Here is a 19,525-nt window from a genome sequence, read left to right as displayed (position 1 = left end):
GCAGTTCATATTTGTAATTCAAATGCAAAAACACAAAAAGGATTAAAACCATAATACTAAAAAAGTAACAATTTCTTCTTTGACATGATGGTTAACGATAGAAGATGGCATAAACATTTACGCATCAGTAGAGAAATAGAAATTATATTAGACAAAACTCATATCAAGTGATCAATGTAATCAATCCCAGCTACTGATTAGGTGGTACGGTATGATTTGTGGCTGGCCAAGCCAGAAGCATTTCCTCTCCTCTATCTTGACCAAGAATTGCTAGTTCCCAACACATTGCTTCTGTCTTGATGGTTTCTTCCTTTAGTGGCCTAATTGCAGTACCTCCCATCACTCTCCTCTCTGCCAGTGAACAGGGGCAGGAAGGGCTGGATGTGCTGCCCTCAAACCCATCCCCTCTGATTCCAAACCAGATACACTGGTGCTAACCAGAGAGGAGATGCCTTGCTCGTCACTTATTTGGAGCAAGAGTGTGGGCTTCTCTCTACCTTTGCCATATTATTAGGTGTTGCCTTGAGCCCTTAACTTCTTAAAGCCTCATTTGTCTCATGTATAAACCCGGGGTGGGGAGGGTGTGTTTTGGTTTTTTCTTCTTTTAACATCCAAAGAGATAATGTAATTTTTAAGGCATTTTCTAAGAATAGAATACAATGCAATACAATTATATTATTTTACCACTCATATCATTGATGCATTAGCCCCATGGGAAGAAATTGGTATTTTATTATTTATCCATTCAGTATTCATTCAGTTATGTATTGAGTGTTGCCTAGATGCCATATGCTTGCTACATCTGTGATACCAGAATCCCAGCGTCGCAGAACTGATACACAGAGCTCTTCCTCTGTTTTTGCTGAACAAAAGGTGATTTTTTTCCATGGCCTATCTTTCTTTTCATTCCTGCCCTCTGTCACTGCTCAGTCACTGTGGTAATTACTATGAACACAAATGTTCCACAAGTTCTGCTACCAAGGTAATGTCCATACATATTGTGTGCCCAGAACACTCAGGATACAACTTGTGTCTTTGTATTAATTTTCTACTGAATTGTAACAAATTACCAAAATGTAATGGCTTAAAACAGCACTCATTTAATATCTCACAGTTTTCTTGGGTCAAGAATCCAGGCACAGCTTCTCTGGGATCACAATGTCATGATCTCACAGTGCTGTGGGCTACATGTTGGCTGAGCTGTGTTCTGTTCTGGAGTTTGGGAATATCCTTCCAAGCTCCCATGTTTATTGGCAAAACTCATTTCCTGCCATTATGGAACTAAGGCTTCCCTGTTTTATCTCTGGCTGTCAGCCCGGCGACTCTCAGCATCTGAGTACTTCTCTGCATCTTACCCTGTGGTTCTTTCTCCTAACCTCTCACACATGGCAGGGTACTTCTTCAGGGCCAGCAGAAAACTCTCATCTTAGTTGGCTAAGATAATATATTTATAGTTGTGACTATCACATTACCTTTGTCACATCCTATTGGTTAGAACTAAGTCATAGGATCCTCCTGCCCTCAAAGGGAGGGGATTTTTCCAGATGTGATTCATCGGGAGTCACAATAGATTCTCTGCAACAATCTTCTTTTAGCTCCAGAAGTCCAAAAGGAATTATTATTGCTAAGTTTTGAGTTACAGTAGTATTTTTCTTCCTACTTATCTTTTATTAAAAAAGACTGGCACCTATTTTGGAAAGCTTATCATAACATTACAGTAATATAAGTTGAAACTGTTCTATTTCCACTGACAATATAGGGTTACGTGAGTATCTTGCAATATAATTTTCTTTTATATACATAATAAATGACCCCACTCCCAGACCTGGGTTGTCACCATGTGATCAATATCTAAACAAGTAAGTAGTAAGGTCCTCTCCAGAGGCATGCCTGCATGGCTCAGTTGGTTAAACTTCTGCCTTCAGCTCAGGTCATGCCCAGGGATCCTGGGATCGAACCCTGTGTTGGGCTACCTGCTCAGGAAGAAGCCTGGTTCTCCCTCTCACTGCCCCCAGCTCATGACCTCTCCCACTCTCTCTCTTTCTCAAATAAATAAAAATCTGAAAAAAAGAAGTCACGTCTATAAATTGACCCTACCTTCTAATTTTGTAATATCAATTTCATATCAAAAATTATTTCATCTTGGACCCTAAGTACTGCTAAATGAATTAAGTTTATCTTTAATTTCCTTTTATAGGCATATCATGCAATCACCCCAGATTTGGTCTTTCTGATTATAGTTTTGCATTTACCTTAAATAACCGAAAAAAAGAAATAAATCCACGTGTTATTGAATGAATGAAGCATGATTTTTTTAATATGGCAGTCTGAGAAATTTTCTTGGTGGGAATTATTTCTGAAGTATCTCAGGAGGAAGAAATCCTGTGCACCTCTAATAAAATTGTTTTACCAATATACGAAATATCTTTTATTTGAAAGGTGTTATTCAACAAAGCCAGAATGCCAGTGTCTTTTGCTATTTACTTGTGACTTTGTTACATCTATCTATATATAATGTTTAAATACATATGTTTATGGGTATATTTTATCATACCCATATACATATGTGAAGTGAAGATATGTATGGCATTATTCCTAGAAAGTGTATTGTAAGCCCCAAGGAGTGATTGTGGGAACAAGTGAAACATACGCAGCGTTCCTGTTCTCCGGCTCTTGAGTGCAATGGCCTGGTAGGAACAGGATCACATCATCTCCTCTAGAAGGGTGTAGATAAGGAGCTATGAAACAAAGTAACCTTCAACTCCCTTCCTGCCTCAGGTGATTGCTAGCACCGATATCCTGTTCCTCCCTTATTCCATCACTCCCTCTTTGCGTGGCTGTGCATAGGGAATGGTACAGGCCTGCTTTCTGGCTTCAAGATAATTGCCTTCTCTTTGTATTCCCTCCTCATGCTTTGATATATCTGTCCTTGCTTTGCTGATGAAAAACAAAATAAAAGCTATGTGCAGTATTCAGCTGTTGCTACTCTTCCTTGTAGAGGCAGCCCTGCACAACCTCTCAGATTGATGACTCAGAGCATTATTTCAGTGCACAATGACAGATGTGTGTGTGTGTGTGTATGTGTATATATATATATATATATATATATATACATACAGTTTTATATACATATGTATATAGGGAAGGAATGTGTGTGTGTGTATGTATATATGTATATCTTCCTTATTTCCCATACCAATGGCCATTTCAGTCATATGGCAGTCCAACTTGGGCGCATCTCTTCTGGTATGGTGTGAGTAAGAATAGCCGTTTATACATGCTTTGTGTAGCATTTTTTTCATAGTCACATTACATTAGAAAAGAAGAATTTGCACTTTGGTTCTTGGAAATGTGACAAAAAATGTTCTCTTTGAATCCTTCATATATGTAAAGCATATGTATTTAAAATTAAATACATATTTAAAAGAATGCTACAGAACAATTCCACTGGATCAGAAAAAGCTAATGGGAATGGTTGAGTATGTAATTTCTATGCTGAGGTTTAGAAACAGATTAGATTTGGTATTAAGGTAGTGTTTCCATTTCCATTTTGATGCTGCTAGAAACAGTCAAGTAGGGATTGCTATAAGGTAATTGATATGTGTTATTATATTTGTAGGAATGTTTTTCTCATAAAAAGCAAAAATTAGTAAAATAAAAATAGTGAAGTAAAGAAATATTCTTTGGGTCTTTATGTTCAAGTATTGATGAATTAATGTAGCATTTAAGAAGAACACAAAGGAGAAATTACTATGTTTTTTTTAATATAAGTTGGTATATTTTCCTAAATATTTATATAAATAATTTATAACCTAGAAATTAGTAGGTGAAAGAATATAAAAATAAGCTTTCACTGTATCACTCGTGAGTATAATTAATGTGTAAACTATAAAAATAGATTTAATTGAACTATCCTTTGGGGAATGTTCCATTATCTTTAGTACTTCATTAGCATTAATATTTATATAATCTTTCTTCTTCAGTTCAACTAATGACATGACTAAATTGTAATATATCATTATCCTGTGATAACTTTATTGTGAATAATAAACTCCATTGATTTAAGGACTACTGTTCATAAGATAGTGTATGCACTGATAAAAATTTGCATTTCCTGATGCTTAGATGTAGCATGTGATAGTGTCAAAATGAACCAACTATTTTCATTTTTTCTAAACTTAGTGGTTATTGGTTACATCAGAAATATTTCATATATTAAGATGAAAATAAAAACATTTTTGTAATACTTTCTGTAACATATTAATAAACATATAAAATTAAGGTAGATTTAAACTTTAAATTTAAATGCAAATATAAAGATTTTTTCCTTAATATGCTCATGTTTATTTTATACACAGCTTATTTTATTTGGTTTTTTTATTTCAGCTTTATTGAAATATAATAGAGTTATAAATTTATAAAATATTTAGTGTGCACACCATGGTGATTTGATTTACATATATATTGTGAAAGGATCCCCCAATATAGTTAATTAAAACATCTATCACCTCATGTATTTATCTTTTGTGTGTGTGTTTGTGTAAGAACATTCAACTTCTACTCTCAACAAATTTCACTTATATAGTACAGTGTTACAACCATAGTCACAATGTTTTATATTAGATCATTAAATGTTTTTAATTTTATAGCTAAAAGTACGTACCCTCTTACAGGCCTCTCCTTAGTTCCCTGACTCACAGTCCCTGGCACCCACTTTTCTACTCTGTTTCTATGCGTTTGACTTTTTCCCCGCACATATATGTGATACCATGCAGTATTTGTCTTTCTCTGTCTAATTGATTTCATTGAGCATAATGCCCCCAAGGACTATTCACGTTGTCCCAAATGGCAGGATTTCCTTCATTTTCATGGTTCAGTAATATTCCATTGTGTGTTTATGTACATATATACACCTTCTTTATCCAGTCACCCATCACTGGACTCTTGAGTTATTTCCATATATTGGCTATTGTGAATAAGGCTGTACTGAACATGGTAGTGCAGATATCTCTTTGAATTCCTATTTCTTTTCCTTTGGATAGATAACCAGAACTGGGATTGCTGGATCATAGAGTAGTTCTATTTTTAACTTTTTGAAGAAGCTCCACAGTTTTCCATGGTGGCTGTAACCAATTTACATTCCTATCAGCAGCACACCAGGGTTCCCTTTCCTCCACATCTTTGTCAACACTTGTTATGTCTTACATTTTTTATAATAACCATTCTAACAAATGTGTGGTAATATCTCATTTTGGCTTTGGTTTGCATTTCCCTGATGATTACTGATGCTGAGCACATTTTCATGTACCTTTTGGCTACTAGTAGGTCTTTTTGGGAAAATGTCTATTTAGTTTCTCTGCATATTTTTAAATCAGATTTTTGCTGTTGAGTTGTATGAGTTCTATATATATGAGTTTATATTTTTATATTGAAGCCTTATTAGAAGTATGATTTGTAATTTTTTCCATTCTATAGGATGCCTTTCATTCTGATAGTATCTCATGAATCTCTTAATCTATTTTCACTTTTCATTCTTTTTCCTCTTTGCTCCTCTTCTTAAATGACTTCCACTGCTCTGTTTTCAAGTTAACTCACCGTTTCTTCCAGTTCTCTGGCCTGATATTGAACCCCTCTATGAATTTTGAAGTTAATTTATTTTATTCTTCTGTTCTGTGATTTCCATTTGGTACTTTCTAATATATTCTGTTTGTTGAAATTTTCACTTTGTTCATGCATTGTTCTGCTAACCTCAGTGAGCATCATTATAACTATTATTTTGAACTTTTTATCAAATAACTTCTCTCCCCTTCATTAAAGTCCTTTTCTGGAATTTTATCTTGTTCTCTTGTTTGAAATATATTCCCCTGTTACTTCCATTGTTCTGACTCTCTGTGTTGGTTTCTAAGCATTAGATAAAACAGTCACCTCTCCTAGACTTGATGCAGTGGTTTCATGTAGGAGATAAACATTATGATTCAGTCTGGCCTGAGCTTTTGGTTCTCTCTCAAACCTTAGTGATTGTCCAAGCTGCCTTCTTTGTTCTTAATGGCTCCCAGTAGTTGAAGGTGTGCCAGAACCTGTTTTTATGTGGTTTTTTGTTTTTCTCATTGACCCAGTATGTAGGAATCACTCAGCTAGTTTCTGGGTTTTTTTCAGAGGGAATTGCTCCACGTGTAGCTGTAGATTTGGTGTGTCCATGGGACGAGGTGAGTTCAGGAGCCTCCTGTGTTGCCACTTGGCCTGGAATATTAAAAGTGACTACATAATAGTGTATTTACCGCATGATTATAAGAAGGACTTAAAAAGAATTGTACATTTAAATTATAATCCCAAGGTCATTAAGGTAATACTTTTCTTAATGATTTTGCTACATCCATCACTGAACTTCTCTTTTCTTAAAAATATTCTCTACATACTGTAAAGGATTTCTGAAAGTTAGACTTCTCAGTAAGACTTCAACAACATCACTGCTTATATGCTGTGAGATTATTTTAACTTTGACAATCTTTTAGTAAAGCTTCTGTGTTTCTTTGGTAACTACTGGTCTTTCTAACCAGCTGCACTGTTCACTTGAACAAAACTACTGTATTTCCAAAGCATCTAAGGAAGTATTTTATTAATGTTTTTAGATAGAATATAAGCAGAGAGGCAAAAGGAATTTATGTTGATAAAAATTGGTCAAAAGTCGAAAAACAGTGATGATATAAACATCAATTATCAAGGACCATTCAGATATAAGCATTTCAGTTAAAAATTAATGTTTCTTCTTGAATTTACCAGATCTTTTCTTGAATACTACAATTTAGATTTGAGTTGGGGTGTTGTATTTTTATAGAAGTATTAAAAGTATTTTTATTTTTTCTGCATTTATAACATAAAATATCAAAGTGCAACTATAGAAATATGATATCAAAATGTCCAGGTTTAAATAATTAGAAATCATGTAAATTAGCTTTATATGCATTATGTCCAAATTAGGATACATGTAATTCCTGTAAAGTAAGCAAAAAACTGTTATACTTTCTGAGTCTTTTTATTTTCTATCATTCTTTTTTATCACAAATTTTAATATTTCTATGCTACTTTGTTGTATACACGAAAAACTTAGCATCAACCAGAGCAACAGTAATTCTTAAAAATTTACTGTGTTCTTGAAATGGTTTCTTTACCTGTGAATTTCATTTCTCACACTATTGTCACCACTGTACATTACTTTCATTTTACCAAAGATACTGAGGCTTATAACATGTATTTAGAAAGTGCTTTGAGTATTAGAATTCAGTGGTATGAGGCTGTATTTTATAAATTAAATAAGATTGTGTTGTGCTACTTTATTAAGATGGATATAATTATAATTTACTTCCACTGATCCTTTATTACAGGGTTTTAGAGCATCCTCAGTCACCAAAAATCAAATGGTACTAAGGATCCAACTATCTAACTCTGAAGACTACAGAATGAAACTGTACTTAACTAATGAGTCATTAAACAGAGGCTAATTATGTGCTATATAGTAGCTGACTGAACATAATAAAAATAAATTAATTAAATAAATAAAAATTTTTAAAAAGAGTGGAGCTATAAGTGAACCTTTAAAAATAATCATGTATACCAATTAAGAGAATTTGGAGTTCCACAAATACTCTTTTAGCTATACCTTTACAAGGTGTAACAACTGATCCTAAACATCTAGCTTATGCTTTTCATGGGCTATGTTTACACTCTCACTTTTAAGCTTAAAAAGAAATATTTCAAACCAAATTCCCTTAGCACTTTGCTGTACCCTGCTGTCCCTCCTATACTCTAGCATTATGATAAATTTTGATGTAAGCCATGATCTTGAACATATGCCTATACACGCAAGTAATGTGGATCTGCGGATTTTTAGGATCTGAAATTGACTACATCTTAAAATGATATGTATACACTGACCACGTTAGAAATTCAGTGTCTGTGTGTGTTTTTTGAGAAGTTTAACAAGTGGTAAATTACAGCTCTGAGTGATTCAGTCATGTAGAGTGAAATCAAATATTTAAGAAACTATTCTTACTTTTTATAGATAAATTCCATGAAATAACCCTTTAATTATGGCCAGCTATTTTAAAATCTTCAATATGTAATTTCCAAATGTCCTTCACACAATAAAAAATAGACTAGACTAATTGAATGAAGAGTGGCTAGGAACATTTCTTCATCTTCTACCATTTATTTGTATCTAATGTCTTACTGTGGGATCAGTCCTGGTGAATCCTTATAGCCTACTATCTAACAAATCAACTGTTTCTATGCAGACTTAGTTGAAACCAGGTCATGTACTAGATGACATTCTGTATTCACCCAGTTATATTCAATGAGTAATCACAAATTAATCTCTCATATCGGTAGCAATGGACCAAGAAACTGGCAACAGAAAAGATCCACATGTAGGGCCAGAGAAAGCTCTCACTCCTTGAGAACAGCAGGAAACTTAGAAACATACAGTTGTTTGTTTGTTTTTAATTTTTATTTTGAGGCTAAATCTTCAGAACACTAACCCTGGTTAAAAAATAAAGGTGGGGATGGGGGGTGCCTGGGTGGTTCACTGTGTTAAGCCTCTGCCTTTGGCTTCAGCTCAGATTGTGGTCCCAGGATCCTGGGATCAAGCCCCTCATCGGGCTCTCTGCTCAGCAGGGAGCCCGCTTTCCTCTCTTTCTCTGCCTGCCTCTCTGCCTACTTGTGATCTCTCTCTCTCTCTGTCAAATAAATAAATATAATCTAAAAAAAAAAAAAAGGTACAAAGAGGGAGGTGAATAGTAGGGAAGGACAGAGAAAAAAGAGGGTAAATACAAAGAAGGAAAAGAGAAAGAAAATGGGAGAGGAAATTCCTTCAGAACCCTCTTATAACCTGAGAATGATGTTTTACCAAACTATGCTAGGTGGATAACAGAAGGATTCCATAATCCAGTGTTACTGATTTTTGGATGTTTGTACTGTGTTGATGCTGACTACAGGGATTGCTTTTGAAGAGTAAAGTGGGAAGGAAACAGAAACTATAAGGGAGGTGACATTTAAAATTTAGAGATTTTGAAAGAGTTGAAAATGGTACTTCAATCAGTGAATGGCAAGAATTGTAATTTAAAGGGGCGCCTGGGTGGCTCAGTGGGTTATGCTGCTGCCTTCGGCTCAGGTCATGATCCCAGGGTCCTGGGATCGAGCCCCGCATCGGGCTCTCTGCTTAGCAGGGAGCCTGCTTCCCTTCCTCTCTCTCTGCCTGCCTCTCTGCCTACTTGTGATCTCTGTCTGTCAAATAAATAAATCAAAATCTTTATAAAAAAAAAAGAACTGTAATTTAAAGAAATAATTGTACCTTCATTTAAGAAGAATAACTCTGCTTTCTAATAGTACTTTTATTTTTAAATATCCTTGACAATGGTAAAAAAAAATAAAAGTATATCTGGTGTTTTACATATATACACTTGCTAATTTTTAGCTGGTTAAAAAGAAAATATAAACTTAATTCTGTCTCAGTTAGTTTTCACATAATAATCATTGTCCACCTTTTTTTCCATGTGGCTATTTACAGAAAAACCTGTTCTAGGAAATAAAAAAGTTCACTAAGTTGTTCATCAGGCAAGAATAATTTTATTGTGCCTTGCAGTAAGTGCCGTGCTAAGGCACAGACAATGTTAGTTGATGAGTTAAGGCTAAAAAGTCAATAGTAATTCACAAGTTATGATCGTGTTTTCATTTTATCATTTGCAGTCATGTGCAAATGGATTGTGTCTTCTCAATGTATACAGCCACTACTGTCTTTTTAAGTGAAATGCTCCTCAATTTCATAAGTGAACTATATGCTTTGGAGTTTCTTATAGTGGGAACATCTTCATACAATGTTTTTATAAAGTATCCGGTCGAAAATGGACAAAGATATTTGTTTCTTATATTGGTGGTATAGCTGAACTCAAAGAATTATTTTTTAGTATCAGGTGATTCATCATAGATGCTACCAAAATCTCAGAATGTCCTATTCATATCAACTATTACTGAATTCAGAATAATACCTTTCTGTTATTAGTGTCCAGTCCCAATATTCATTTGTAGATAGCTTCTGGGTACCAGAGCCCACTTTATGTGTACCTTATAACTTTTGAAAACTGCTGTCCCTTTAAATCATGACTAATAATTTGCTAATTTTTCAATACAGGTAATGGATTAGGAATTAGAATTGTGGGTGGTAAAGAAATCCCTGGACATAATGGTGAAATTGGAGCCTATATTGCCAAAATTCTTCCTGGAGGAAGTGCAGAACAGACAGGGAAACTTATAGAAGGTAAGGATAAGGATTTCATAGTCAATTAAAATGAATGTACTCATATTAAATATATTTTAATTTCATGTGAAATTTTCCTCTTTACTGTCTAGGTAAACTGCTCTCCTTATGATGAATTATGAAATTTTGGTATAACAATATAAAAGAAAATGTGTTCACAATTATATTCATCTTATTTTCAATTGCATTGTCCTTTTGGCTGTTGGTTTGCTATGGGATTACCTTGTTTAACAAATACTAATGAGTCAATATTGTTGACTTGGGCAATATTATTTTTAAAAAACTTTCATCATTGGGTTAATTTTTTATAAACACTAAAAAAATTATATTGAGATCAGAACTATAAAATATCAGATGATTCAGTACACACTCAAGTCAGGTCAGCAAACTATGAATAGCCCACAGGCCAAATCTATCTGCTGCTTATTTCTGTAAATAGTGTTTTATTGGAACACAGGCAGGATCATCAATTTACATGTTGAACGTGGGTATTTCACACTATAATAAAAGAACTGTATTCATGACAGAGACTAAATTGTCTGTAAAGACTAAAATACATACTATCTGGCTCTTTACAGGAAAAATTTGCCAACTCCTGGGCTAGGTTTCTTGGTCTGCTTCTAGATACTATACACCTTATTACATCAAAAGCATTTTAAAATAATGAACTTTACAGATATATCTAAAGGGCCATTAAAATATTTATACATATATAATCACTTTCTTTCAAATGTTATAAAATGGTTGATTCTTAAAATGCATGATGATTATTTTCTCTTGTTAATTAAATGTCATTCACATTTTCAAAACTCTAACATATAGTTTACAAGCTTTCAATGATATTGCTTATGATGAATACTTTTTAATCATAAAATAACCTTAACCTATATTTTATTCTACTCAAAATACTTATTTGGAAAGTGCTTTTCTGTCATTTCATAGTTTTATAAAATGCAGCCCATTGCTTAACATTTAATCATGCTAAAATGATTCACAGTCCTTTTCTGAAACTTGAGGCATTATCGATTCATCACAGTGCTCTACTGGAGCCAACCAACTCACTAAGATATGCTCTTCCCAAATTCACTTTCAATGATGTCACATTGATGGCTTGAATTGGTCATGGTGGGAGTATTTACAAAGTGGAAATTAGGCCTGTTTTGTTTGTTTATTTGCTTGTTGGCTCTCGGAATGCCACTTTACCAGGACGTTACCTAATATGTAACTGAAAGCATGTTATTATTCTTTTTAAGACTCTATTTATCCATTTGAGAGAGACAGAGAGAGCACAAGCAGGGGGAGAGACAGAAGGAGAGGGAGAAGCAGGCTTCCTGCTGAGCTGGGAGCCAGATCTGGGGCTCCATCCTAGGAACCAGAGATCATGACCTGAGCCGTAGGCCAGTGTTTAACCATCTGAGCCACACAGGCACCCGTGAAATCATATCATTAAAAATATTCTAATATCATGCATAAAACTGGAAAAGGTAGGAGAGTTAGCCAGACAGCTAAAAGAAGGTAAAGACAATGAATGAACATATAACAATTATGAACAGAACTCGGAGTCTGTATGAAGTTTCTGTGACTATAATCCTATCACTCTTAATGCTAATCCTTAGGTGTTGCCCTCTACTTAAGCTATAGGAATTGAGACCATTTTTTTTTTAAGTTGAGACCATTTTTAAGAATGGGAGTGACATGATCATTTTCATACAGCATATTCCAGAAGGAAGTGTATATACCATTTTTATTTTAAAATAAAAAATTGCAACTGTTTGTGTTAAGGTTTTGCAAAGATAACTTGAATAAAGAAACCCTTCTCCAAATTTACATCATCGAAATTGGGAAATACTACAAATCAGGATGATTTGAAAAACAATTTGAAAGAAGCATACTGTTATGAAATGATACTCTTTGTACTTGGTAACCTATGTAGCCATTTTTAAGTTCATAAATTTAAATTTAAAAAATAGATATAAAACAAATTAATTCAAGAGAGAAAATTGAAATGAACCTAGAATGTTACATGCTCAGACTGTCACAAAATTTCTCATCCTTTTTGGAAGTAGTAGTCTTACAGTCTGCCTATTTGGTTTGAATGTGAAATCATTAAAAGCTACATGCATATTATTTAAGATTTTGTTTTAATTATTTATTTAGTAATTCTCCCCAAAGATTTGCCAAAGTGCCAAACGAGGCCTTTCGGTGAACACAGATCCTCTGGTTGGAGTCCAGTTCTTGTAAAATGCACACCCATTGTGATTTATGATTTCTAGCTTTGTTTTGTTTACTCTTACGACATAGGTCTTTAATAAAACCCTTGGTAGTATTTCTTTCTATTGGATTCACGATACTCTCTTGGTTCAATATTGAGGTCCTGTTTTTGAAACATCAAATATTTTAAGGAGTTACTTTAACATACAAACCATCCACAAGGCAATACCTGTGTTCTGGGCCACCAGGCTAAAATGATAAAATTCATTCCCTTTATATGCAAAGATGAGCTGACTAGGAGGCCATCAGTCCAAATGGGAATCCATAGGGACTCACCTTGTTTGACCAGTATATTTTCAGGATATATATGTTTATGTATGTGTATTTATATTTACATAGTTTTTGTTTTGTCTTTAAATATGTGCTTTATTCATTCATGCTATCCTTAGACCCCTCATCTTTAATCTTTGATAGATCATCAAAAAATTTCAGAGCTCTAGATTGGTTAAAACACAACTCTGATTTTTATGTCTGAGGTGAGGTGTCACTCTAACAATACCCAGTGTATATCACTGGAGACTTGCGGATTTTTTTTTTAATATTTAAAATTTTTCATGACCATCATAAAATTTTGTTTATTGAAGGCATTAAAGATGGTTAATTTGTCATAGTTTGAAACTAATTCTTTTCTAAGGAAAAAACATAAGTATATGAATAAATAGATAAAATATGTGTTTGTGGGTATGTAACTGTTTATCTCCATCTGTAGAATGAGTTCCGGGTAGACTTAGGAATTGATTTGATGTCTTCCAAGTGTATCTTTCTGCATTTCTAAATACAAAAATATGTACACTGAGCCTTTATGGTTTAAAATTATCTTCTACTTGGGGCACCTGGGTGGCTCAGTGGGTTAAACCTCTGCCTTCTGCTTGGGTCATGATCTCAGGGTCCTGGGATGGAGCCCCTCGTCGGGCTCTCTGCTCTGCGGGGAGCCTGCTTCCCCCTCTCTCTCTGCCTGCCTCTCTGCCTACTTGTGATCTCTCTCTGTCAAATAAATAAATAAAATCTTAAAAAAAATTATCTTCTACTCTATTGAAAACATGCGTAACATTTGGTTGACCATAGAATTCTTAGACTGTATTTTTTTTCCCACTCCATACAATGAAGCTCTTCCCAAAAAACTGGTCATCTTTACTGTTTTTTTCTAAGTTGGTTTTTTTCTCCTACAGTAGGCTTTTCAGATTCAGTGTCTCACATGCTTACAGTCTCATTGTGCTCAATGCCATGGATTCAGACTGTGTTGATGTTTGGAAAAGCAAAGGTATTTCCAGGTTTCCTCTAGCTTTTTATTCTCTGGATTTGTGCATTTAAAACATACTGACCAGTCATGTAGGTTCTCTAGTGCTCATAAGCCAAAATTCTGAAAGTACTGACTTATGCAATGAAGGGGAAAAAGCCCCGCTATACTTCCTGGAGATTTTTATTCGTTGTTTTTTGAGAAATCTTTCTGAACAAGGTTGTCTATCTTGTTAAATAATGTACGAAAATGATGTGTTTCTGAATGCTGATAATTAGCAAAAATTATTATTGCAGAATCGTTAGGCTATTCTCAAGAAATTTGTGTTTAAACACTCATAATAGAGGCTTGTGCCATCCCCTGAAATTAAAAAAGCAGTTAGGGAACATTGTGTGAATCAAAATATCCTGAGCCAATCTTTTAGTTTTGTAAAATTCTGTAATGATTTTCTGAAAGAACTTACACAGTCAGACACTTGAGGGAAACTAATCTTCCAAAATCTTAAAACTTATTTCTCTGTAGCCTTCCTAAACATTCTTAAGCAAATACCAGACCAAGAATGATTTTTTTTTTCCAAGAATGATCTTTTGCAACCTTCCCTTCTTTCTTTTAATGCATAAGGTCATTTTTTCTGTTGGGGGTGAAAAAAAGAAGACAAAACATCTCGGGAACTAAACTACAAATCTAAGTTTCTAAAGTGCTATTTCTTGCTATTTGCTTTAAGATTAAAATTTTAAATAATTTCAGGTCAACAGTATTGGGGCTGTATACTGCTCATCAATATTGGGGCTTTAAGTGGTATATGATATTATCTCATTTTCTCCTTTGATATTGTTACTTCTCTTTGAACTATTTGAGTATCTAAAAGTACATTTGAATATATGAACTTTGAATGTATATTTGAAACTTAACACTTCCATTTAAAATTTCTATGTTTAGAGAAATGATTATCAACCTTGTTCACAGTACAATATCAATACCAGGTTCAATATAATCAGCTCCTTAACCAATGGCCTCAAAAAATTGGATGCTTCCTCTGTAATAAACTCTCTTTTCTCTGTTTTATGTACTGAAACCTATTCGATATGATTACAATTTTTGAATTCATGACATGCTTTAAAAAAAAAAAAAGCTTTCCTTAAAAATAACTATTTATGTTGTTCTCAGATCTATTATGGGCTCCCCATGTCCAGATTTGGGGAGCCCATAATACAATTATCCATACCTCATGACAAGCAAAGACTTTGTTTTGTTTTGTTTAATCTGGTAAAGACCAGAGTCAGTTATCTACGTTCCATCCATTTGTGCCTATGTCACTTGTACGTGGATCTTTCTTGTCCCTGAACACTGGGGTTTGTTTCCTGCATACCCAGGGCCCAAAAGTATCAAATAAAATGAGATTTCAAATACTATATGTAGAAATGAGTGTTGAAGAATTAATTTTTAATTACAAACGTTGTGTACGTATTAAGATGTTACTCCTCACAGGATTTTGTGAAGCAAATCATAATACTGGTGGTCACATGCTACTATCTGTAAAGAACCATGTACATTTAAGACAGCTTCTACAGTTGGTTAATTACCATTTTGATTACCTTTTCAGGGAAAAAAAATGCACAAAATAGAAACCATTACCTCTGGGTACACACGTTCTTATAACTTTGAGCTTAACTGCTCATAAATGTACTCTAGGGTTTTTGTTTTTTGGTTTTTCTTTTTTAGTTTTTCTTTGCTTAGAATTTTAATTAAGATCCAAGGGGGAGGAGGGGACAGTATTAGATTGTTACTGATACAGAAAAAAATAAAATAAAATAAACAAAAAAAGTAATGATACCTGGAAAATGCAGCACACCGTTCCGCGCAGTGACAGAGCGTGAGGAGAGGATTTTCCCCTGGCAGTTCTTTTCTTGTCCAAAAGTTTTGTCAGAGGGTGATGGGCACAAAAAGGAGGAATTTTAAATTAGAGGTTAAAATCTCAAATCGAAATAGCAAGCGCTATGTGGAGATGTTTGCCACCTGACCCATGTTTCTGATTTATTTGCACTTAAATGGTGAGTGTGTTTTGTTCTCAGTCTTGTGAATTTTACCAGAACGGCTCAGTGGTTAAATGTCTCCAATTACACAGTAACTACAAGAAGTCAGGGTGAGATGTTCACTGATACATTAAGGAGGACATGTTCTTTCTTAGTCTGAGCCCCCTCTCCAGTCAGGAAACTTACCTTATGAGACTCACACAGCTTATTCACAGTTTTCACCTCTTGTCTTTTGAAATGCCCAGCTCAACATCCCAGCCTTTCTTTTTTTTTTTTTTTTAATTTATTTTTTATTTATTTTCAGCATAACAGTATTCATTATTTTTGCACCACACCCAGTGCTCCATGCAATCCGTGCCCTCTATAATACCCACCACCTGGTACCTTCCACCCCCCACCCCTTCACAACCCTCAGATTGTTTTTCAGAGTCCATAGTCTCTCATGGTTCACCTCCCCTTCCAATATCCCCCAACTCCCTTCTCCTCTCTAACATCCCACCCTTTCTGTTCCACCTTCCCTGATGGGAGTGGGGCTGGGGGAGCTTCTCACCATTTCCTGGTTTCATGTACGCAACTTATGGGTGCTGACTTGTAATTTTGATTACAAATGTCTGAGTCTAAAAAAAGCTGTGGAGAATAATACAGCAGATAGCCATGTACCTGCCATATTTATTATATCAGCGTCTTGCCATATTTGTTTCATATTTTTAGGGGAAAGGGATATACATAAGTCAATTAAAGCCTCCTGTAGTCACCTCTCTTGTCCCAGACTTCTCCTCCTGTCCCAGATTATTAGACCTAATTTGAGGTTACTCTTTCACTTGCTTTTCTTCACAGTTTTATGTACGTATTCATAAATGTTTCGTATCTTGCTTGTTTCTAAAACTTTATATAAATGATATCTTAATGTATTTTTGCAACTTCCCTTAGTCATATGAAGTTTATACGACTTATTCATAGTGATACATGTGGCTCTAGTTCATTTATTTTCACTATGGGCCAGAATTCTATTATTGTACATCTCTACTATAGTTTAAACATTCTCTGGTTATTTAAGTTATTTATGAGGTTTTTAAACTATTTCCAGCAATGCTAGAATTGATTTTTTGAAGTAGTCTCCTAATGCACGTGTGGAGGAATTTCTTCTACAAGTTAAATTTCTGGTTATAATGACTATGTTGTTAAATAATATAGGAGAATGTTGTATGGTTTTTTCAACAGTAGTTGTTTTTTCCGAGTTGCAGTCCACAGTGTTAAACTGTTTTTACATTTGTGAGTAATAAATGAGTCTTCTTCTTTGTCTACATCTGTGGTCCTCTTTCTCTGAATTTTCATTTTCAAATGTAATTTGCAATGGTGTCTGTTGTTTTTGTTTACCTTCCCTTTGATAATGTTGAATAGGATAATATTTCATTAATTTTGTTAACTCTTGGGTTTTTCTCATCTGCATTTGCCTGCTCTTTTGCTTATTCTTTAACTGGATTAGTTTATGTGTTTCAAATAGAATTTGAGGGAATCTTTATATATTCTGGTAATCCTTTGTCAAATAAGTGGGCTGTAGATGTCTTCTCCTAGTATGTGGCTGGTATTTTTTGTTTGTCTTTTTGTTTGTTTTTATACAAATTGAAATTTTAATATGGTCAAATTTAGCATTTTTGTTTCTGTTAAGTTTCATAAATGTTCTGTATTGTTTAGGAAATTGTTCTTACCCAAAAGTCTTAAAAATATTGCTCTATATTTTTTTCTAAAAGTCATAAAATTTTTCTCACTTTTCACATAATGTCCTGATAGAGAATTAAGTTGCTTTATTCTATCTGTGGTCTGAGTAGAAACTCTAGGTTTCCCCCTCCTCAATAAAGATAATCAGTTGTGTGTGTACCACTTATTGAATAGTGTGTCCTTACTCCCACTGATCCACAATGCTCCATCTGTCAGTTATTGAATTTTTTTATACATGTGTGGGTCTTTTATGACTCTTTGTTCTAATCTACTTGTCTGTTGTCTATCCCAACATCATTGTCACAGTTTTAATTATGATACCTTTATAATAAGTCCTGACATATGGTAGGTACCATATTGCTGTTCTTCAGAACCGTCTTGGGACAATTTTTAACCTATGAGCTTTTCATCCATATTTCAGAATCTTCTTATCAATTTTCAGGAAAATCTGTGTGGGAAATTTGATGGTGATTGTATTGAAGGAATAGATTAACTTGAGAAAAAATAGATCTTTTTATACTGAGTCATGTCTATTTGAGTCTTAAGTGCATTCACAATACTGGACCCTTGTCCTATCTAGAGATTTAATCATTGTATTTTGAATCACTACAATAAAATAAGTTAGGACAGTAAAAAAAAAAAATTAACACATAGCAATTGTTAAACTTATAAACAATTTTGTATCATTTTATATCGACTTTTAACAATACTATATCCCTAGAAAAGGCAGAGTAGAAGATATAAATAAAATAAAATTTTGTTAAGGAAATATAATGGGCCAAATGTAATCCTTCATGTGCATATCATTGGTTCTAAGTTTCATTTAACCACTGAAGTTCTTGAACTCATTCTCCTAATTCTTTTTAGTGTTGTGTATCCTAATTGTGAAATACATTACTGACATGATACTTTTAGAATTTCAACAGTTTCCATAAAAGAACAGTAAATCCATGAGAACTAAACATCTTACAGTCAGTGAACCAAAAACATTTGATTTTGAAGGTAACTTGTATCTGTATTATTACTATTATTAATGATTAAATCAAAATGGTTTGGAAGATTAGAAAGCCATTTAGAGCCAAGATAAGAATATAGCGTTAAGATATAAATGTAGCTTCAAGACCCTTTCAATGAACCAGTAGGTACATAGAATAGGAGAGCAAAAGTTTACAACCATTGATGTCCACTGCTTGCTTTTGATTTAGCCAGGGATATAGGGAAAATTAGATTCTCCCATGTCATCATACCTGTGAAGAATGATCTCATCTTTTGTTCATCCATATGTCATTCTGTGGGGAAATATGCCTGAGACATAAATTCTAATTCATGGATATTGTTAAATTCTTAGTTTCTCTTGTTTCAGTGTGGGTGATATTGATCCAACTAGCTGGCTTTTTGTAGAGATGATTTGACAGGGTTTCTGGCAAGAAAATGCTGTTGGCTCTATGGTTGACAATCAGTGGTTGGTGTGAAGCTGAGGCTAGCTGTTTTTGGAATGGCGGTTTTGATGTGAAAAGTTGGCCTCCGGAAATCCTTGTTATGAAGAAGTCTCTGGTTGGAGAGTTAACTCCAGTAGTACTGTTAGAAGACACACTCCTATGTAACTTAAGGGAGAATGTTCCTAGGCAAGAAAGTCTCTATTTCTGCTTATGCTTTTTTGGCATATGTTACAGATGGCATGGCAGTGATCAAGGTTGGAGATCAAGAAACACACCACACAGATGAGTGAGCTTCCTTGTTCTTGGTCCTGGGGGATTACCAGGTACGGATTGGTCATTAGTATGAGATTTCTCAAAATTCCTACAAGCTAGTGTGTCAGGTACATATGACAAAAGATCACATTTCATGTTAATACAAAGATTTCCTAATAAATATTTAGGAATCTATCTTATGGAAAGAAGAAAAAAAAAAACTTGAGGCAACTGGACTGGTAGGTTATGATGTATTATTTTTAGG

The 19,525-nt window shown here is 34.2% G+C and overlaps 1 protein-coding gene across 5 annotated transcripts in view; it reads left to right on the top strand.

Moving 5' to 3' along the window:
• The window catches only part of PCLO (piccolo presynaptic cytomatrix protein), a 408,014-nt gene that overhangs the window by 286,045 nt on the left and 102,444 nt on the right, over positions 1 to 19,525 (top strand). For 4 of the 5 annotated variants that reach the window (XM_045089737.1, XM_045089734.1, XM_045089735.1 and 1 more), the window contains exon 10: positions 10,184 to 10,309. In XM_045089737.1, coding sequence (XP_044945672.1) covers positions 10,184 to 10,309 — 126 coding nt within the window. Of the gene's footprint in view, positions 1 to 10,183; positions 10,310 to 19,242; positions 19,332 to 19,525 lie in introns of all 5 variants that reach the window. The other variant, XM_045089738.1, reaches the window with a different exon arrangement.

This window comes from Mustela putorius, unplaced genomic scaffold, assembly GCF_011764305.1.
Source record: "Mustela putorius furo isolate JIRA1106 unplaced genomic scaffold, ASM1176430v1.1 tig00003845_pilon_pilon_pilon, whole genome shotgun sequence".
Classification (NCBI taxonomy): domain Eukaryota; kingdom Metazoa; phylum Chordata; class Mammalia; order Carnivora; family Mustelidae; genus Mustela; species Mustela putorius.
This window is presented reverse-complemented; position numbering and strand designations above follow the sequence as displayed.